The sequence below is a fragment of the Henckelia pumila genome, chromosome 4 (assembly GCF_033568475.1).
Source record: "Henckelia pumila isolate YLH828 chromosome 4, ASM3356847v2, whole genome shotgun sequence".
In the NCBI taxonomy this organism is placed as follows: domain Eukaryota; kingdom Viridiplantae; phylum Streptophyta; class Magnoliopsida; order Lamiales; family Gesneriaceae; genus Henckelia; species Henckelia pumila.
In genome coordinates, this window is record NC_133123.1 from 111,110,727 (window position 1) to 111,116,273 (window position 5,547).

Here is a 5,547-nt window from a genome sequence, read left to right on the forward strand (position 1 = left end):
GGGCAGATGCTCTTGAACAAGTATCAAGGCATATTTCAGGATCCCACTGCTCTACCTCCTTATCGTACCATTGATCACCGCATCCACTTACTTCCAGGATCAGCCCCAGTCAATGTACGACCCTACCGTTATCCTTACTTTCAGAAGGATGCTATTGAGAAAATAGTTAGAGAATTGATGGACCAAGGGTTCATCCGATCGAGCATCAGTCCCTACTCATCTCCAGTCTTGTTGGTTAAAAAGAAAGATGGCTCGTGGCGCTTTTGCGTAGACTATCGAGCATTGAATGCGCTAACCATAAAAGACCGGTTCCCAATTCCTACTATCGATGAGCTACTGGATGAGTTGGGCCGAGCACGAGTTTTTTCCAAACTGGATTTGCGGGCTGGATATCATCAAATCCGGATGGATAAAAGGGACATACACAAAACTGCTTTTCGCACTCATGAGGGCCATTACGAATTTCTCGTAATGCCTTTTGGGTTGTCCAATGCACCATCGACATTCCAAGCAGCTATGAATCAAGTCTTCCAGCCGTATTTGAGAAGGTTTGTTATTGTATTCTTCGATGATATCTTAGTCTACAGTGAGCATGAGTCTGAGCATTTGGAGCATCTCGCTTTGGTGTTGGAACTTCTGTTTAAACGACAATTCTTTGCTAAATTATCCAAATATCAGTTTTTTCAATCCACTGTGGAATACCTAGGGCACTTGGTCACAGCGGGAAGCGTGTTAGCCGATCCAAAGAAAATTGAAGTAATGAAGCAGTGGCCGCAACCTAAGAATCTGAAACAGTTGAGAGGATTTTTAGGAATCACAGGATACTACAGACGGTTTGTGTCTCACTATGCTACCTTGGCTGCCCCACTAACTGAGCTACTAAAGAAAGACTCCTTTCAGTGGACAGTAGAGGCCACCAGGGCTTTTGATCAACTTAAAGACGTCATGACAAAGACTCCTGTTCTTGGCCTACCTGATTTTTCTCAAAATTTTGTCGTAGAAACTGATGCTTCAAAGGTGGGGATTGGGGGAGTATTGATGCAAGGAGGGCATCCCTTATCTTATTTCAGTAAAAAGTTGGGTCCACGGATGCAGATGGCGTCTACCTATGTGAGAGAACTGTATGCTGTAACAGAGTCAGTGGCCAAATGGAGACAATACTTACTTGGGCGTTCCTTTGTTATTCGCACGGATCATAAAAGTCTGTGTGAATTACTTAATCAGACTATCCAGACCCCAGAACAGCAATACTACCTACGAAAGTTGATCGGGTATCACTTCACGATTGAATACAAACCAGGCACCGAGAATTCTGCTGCTGACTCGTTGTCTCGGGTACATGAAGGAGGAGTTGTGGAACCAACTATACTGGCTGCTCTCTCCCGCCCTGAATTTTTATTTATGAACACTCTCCAACGGGAGAACCAAGATCTTCCTGATCTGGTGACCATCCACAACCAGTTGCAGGCTAATCCTACTACGACCAGAGAATACTCCGTGAGGGATGGAGTTGCCTTATACAAAGGACGGTATGTATTGGGACTTGATTCAATACTAAAAACTATGATGTTGCATGAGTTTCACGAGTCTCCAGTAGGAGGGCATGCAGGTGTCAAAAGAACACACATACGCCTATCCACTAATTTTCATTGGAAAGGCATGAGGCAAGATGTGAAGAACTTTGTGGCCAAGTGTTATGTGTGTCAAACCACCAAGTATTCTACCGAGAAACCCTTTGGGCTCTTGCAACCTACAGCTGTACCTGAGCAAGTTTGGGAAGATATTGCCCTTGACTTCATCATTGGATTACCACTGTCAAAGGGGAATACAACCATCTTGGTGGTAATTGACCGTTTCTCTAAATATGCACACTTCAGTCCCCTACCAACTTCGCACACCGCTAATCAAGTTGCAGAATTGTTTTGTTCCACTGTGGTTCGGTTACATGGCACCCCCCGGTCAATCATATCAGACCGTGATCCCATTTTCACAAGCCACTTCTGGAGGAAAATCTTTGAACTCATGGGCACCAAGCTTTGGATGAGTTCTTCATATCACCCACAAACCGATGGGCAATCGGAGGTGCTCAACCGTTGTTTGGAGCAATATCTGAGGGCTTTTGCAGCTGATAAACCAACCACATGGGTTTCGTTCTTGGGCTGGGCGGAGTACAACTATAACACCAGTTTCCATTCCAGCCTAGGTACGACCCCTTTTCAGGTAGTCTATGGGCGCTCTCCACCCACTATTCCAGCCTACCTCAGGGGCAGCACTCCAATCGCAGCGGTCGAAGAAAAATTGTTAGAGCGGGACGAAGCTTTAAAAAGGCTCCGAACAAACCTACTGCATGCCCAACAACGTATGAAACAATTGGCGGATGGACACCGAAAGGAGAAACATTTCGAGGTAGGTGACCTCTTTTTGGTGAAACTTGCCCCCTACCGACAAAGCACTGTGGCTCAAAGGAAACATTCCAAGTTATGTAAGCGATTCTTTGGCCCTTTCCCCATAAATGCTAAAAGAGGACCAGTAGCTTACACTCTCCAGCTTCCAGAGACAAGTCGCATTCATCCGACTTTCCATGTGTCCCAACTAAAGCCCTTTCATGGTGAACTTCCAGACAGAGATGTAACTTTACCAGCACACAGCATGGGCCACCAACCATTATTAACTCCTGTCTGCATCTTGGCCACTCGAGTTGTTCGCAAGAAGAATCAGGAGTTTAAGAAAGTGTTGGTTCAGTGGTCAGGGCGGTACCCAGAGGACGCTACGTGGGAAGACTTTCCTAAATTCTGCTTGCTTTACAACCAGCTCAACCTTGAGGACAAGGTCGTGTTTGAAGGAGATGGGAATGATAACCCAGTAGCACTCAACATGGATTATAACTTAGTGGGCCAACAAGTGAATGACTGGGCCTTGAGAGGTCTCGTGGATGAAAAAGAAGTCCAGCCCACACAAAGTAATGAAGAGGCAAAAATAGAAGAAATCATAAACGAACCAGAACAAGAAGAATCCAGAAGAAGGAGGAAACCTAATTGGATGCGCGATTACGTCATTTGAGGAAGAGTCACGTTTTTTTGTTCAATAAACAGTTATGCTCTTGTTAGTTTGTTTTCATTCAGTTGTAAGGATGAGTATAAAGGAAGAAGAGGGGAGTGATTGTAAGGCATCAAACTTTTACAGTAATACAAAGCAATTAGTGGGAGTTTTGCACAGACTCGAAGTGTGCTCTATTGTATCATAAAGCCTCACAATTTAAACATTTAAACTCATAAGTTTTCATACGAACAATAACATGACTTTATCAAATATTTAAAACCATATTGATAAAATACTTCTAATTATAAGACGTGCAACAAAATGTTTAATAAAAAATAATGTAATCATAAAATTTTCACTTATATTTTTGAGATATTACAATTCTTCCCTATTAAATGAATCTCGTCCTCAAAATTTTCATGTTTGTTGCTTAAATTCTAGTATTTCATCAATCATGCTTCTGCTACGCATGTACTCGTTATATATATATATATATATTGGCTACACATGTCAGAGTCGTAAAGATGACAAAAAATTGCAGATTTCACCCAATTTCCATCCATCTACATGATTTCGGCCACCGAAATTGAAATTTGTATCACATAATACATCTTTGGATTTGAATTTTTGAGACAATCCTACCGTGAAAATTTCAAGAAAATCGGAGTTGTTTTGGGCACGGGTGCACATGGATCCCTTGCACCTTAGGGTGCGGGGATCAAAACTGTATATATATATATGTGTATATCTTATCGTAAACATGTAATATACTCATTCTAGTCGGCGTGTTTACCATTCTCAAATCTTTATTTGTGAAACTTAATTTAAGATGAGTTATTGTAACTTAATTTTGTTTTACTGTAACTAAAACCGTGAGATTTTTCTCATCATTTTTGGTAGACCAAACGAATGTTCAAACTTATTATATCATGTTTTCCTTGATAGCCATGCTGTATCATCCCAAATGTCTCGAACATGCTTGCTTATTATTTAATGTACGCGTAGAAGGACCATGGGTGAAGCCCTTGGGCAAATCCCACATCACAAACTCAAGAAGAATTACACCAAAGATTTGGAGGATCAATATTTGCTCAAACTGATACTTGACATATTTTAACACTCCCCACTCAAGTACTTGGAGGGATCATGGATATTTGAGATGCCCAACTTGCACAAATAAGATTGAAAAAGCGATTTTCCAAGTGGTTTATTAAACATGTCGACAATCTAAGCATGTGATGGCGTAAAGGTAGTAGAAATTTTTCCTGACCGAATTCTTTCCCTCACCACGTGGCAATCCATTTCAATAGGTTTTGTTCACTCGTGAAAGATAGGATTCGTGCAATATGTAGTGCCACTTTATTATCACAGTGCAATATGGCAGAACCAGATTATTGATTTGTAAATTTTGTTAAAGATATCTCAACCAAGTTAGCTTGCATGTAACTGCTGCCATTGCTCGATACTCTGCCTCCGCCGAAGAACGAGAAACAATTGCTTGTTTCTTTTTTTTTCCAAGAAATAACAATGGAGTCAAGGAAAAAACAATATCCAGATATTGATCTTCTTGTCGTAGAATAACCTCCCCCAATATGCATCACAGTAACCAATCAAATTAAGATTATTTTTGCTTGAAAGAAAAATACCTTGTCCAGGTGATCCTTTTAAGTATCGTAGAACTCGAATAACAGCATCAAGATGTGGCTTGCGAGGCTGGTGCATGAATTGACTAAGAAGCTGCACTAAATAAGTGATATCGGGACGAGTGATTATAAGATAATTAAGCTTTCCAACAAGTCTTCTATACGGTCACTACAAAAAAACGCTAAAAGACAATCCGTTGTCGTAGGGGGTCTAAAACCGTTGTAACTGATGGTGTTGTCAAAACTGCGCATCTACGACAACGGATAAAATCCGTTGTCGTTTCCCTCAAAGACAACGGATTTGTGTCTAACGACAAAATCCGTTGTCGTTGCCCTCAAAGACAACGGATTTTATCCGTTATCTTTGAGAAGAACGACAACGGATAAATCCCTTGTCGTAGGGGCGCAGCTTTAACAACACCATCAGTTACAATGGTTTTAGACCCCCTACGACAACGGATTTTATCCGTTGTTTTTTTCTATATAAAAAACAAAAAAAAATAAATTTTTTTATATAAATTCTAATATTATAAATAATTCAAAATTTAAAATTTCATAAATAAAATTTAATATACAATTTTTTTAGTATTACAAATCACTCGAAATTAAAATTCTAATTCAATACACACTGCAAATCGAAGTATCCGACGTCTTGCCTCATTACAGACTTCAAAACTCTTGTTCTCAATCTCTGGAACAACACAAATCCAAGAAAAAGACAAAAAAAAATTTGTCAGCTTAGCCACATATGTATTGAAAATCTAGAAACAATTAAACTAATTATCGTCACTATAAAGAAGAATTTTTTTTGACATATATTTTGCATCTCGCAATATCCCAGAATACAGTAGAAAATTAACTTGGA

General features: G+C 40.2%; 1 protein-coding gene across 1 annotated transcript; it reads left to right on the forward strand.

The window, feature by feature from the left end:
- The first annotated feature begins 1,795 nt into the window (after positions 1 to 1,795).
- Positions 1,796 to 3,173, forward strand: LOC140867661 (uncharacterized). The gene is made up of 2 exons (XM_073272712.1): positions 1,796 to 2,406; positions 2,466 to 3,173. The coding sequence occupies exons 1-2, from the start codon at positions 2,378 to 2,380 to the stop codon at positions 3,058 to 3,060; spliced, it is 624 nt and encodes a 207-aa protein (XP_073128813.1). The 5' UTR covers positions 1,796 to 2,377; the 3' UTR covers positions 3,061 to 3,173.
- Positions 3,174 to 5,547: the final 2,374 nt, after the last annotated feature.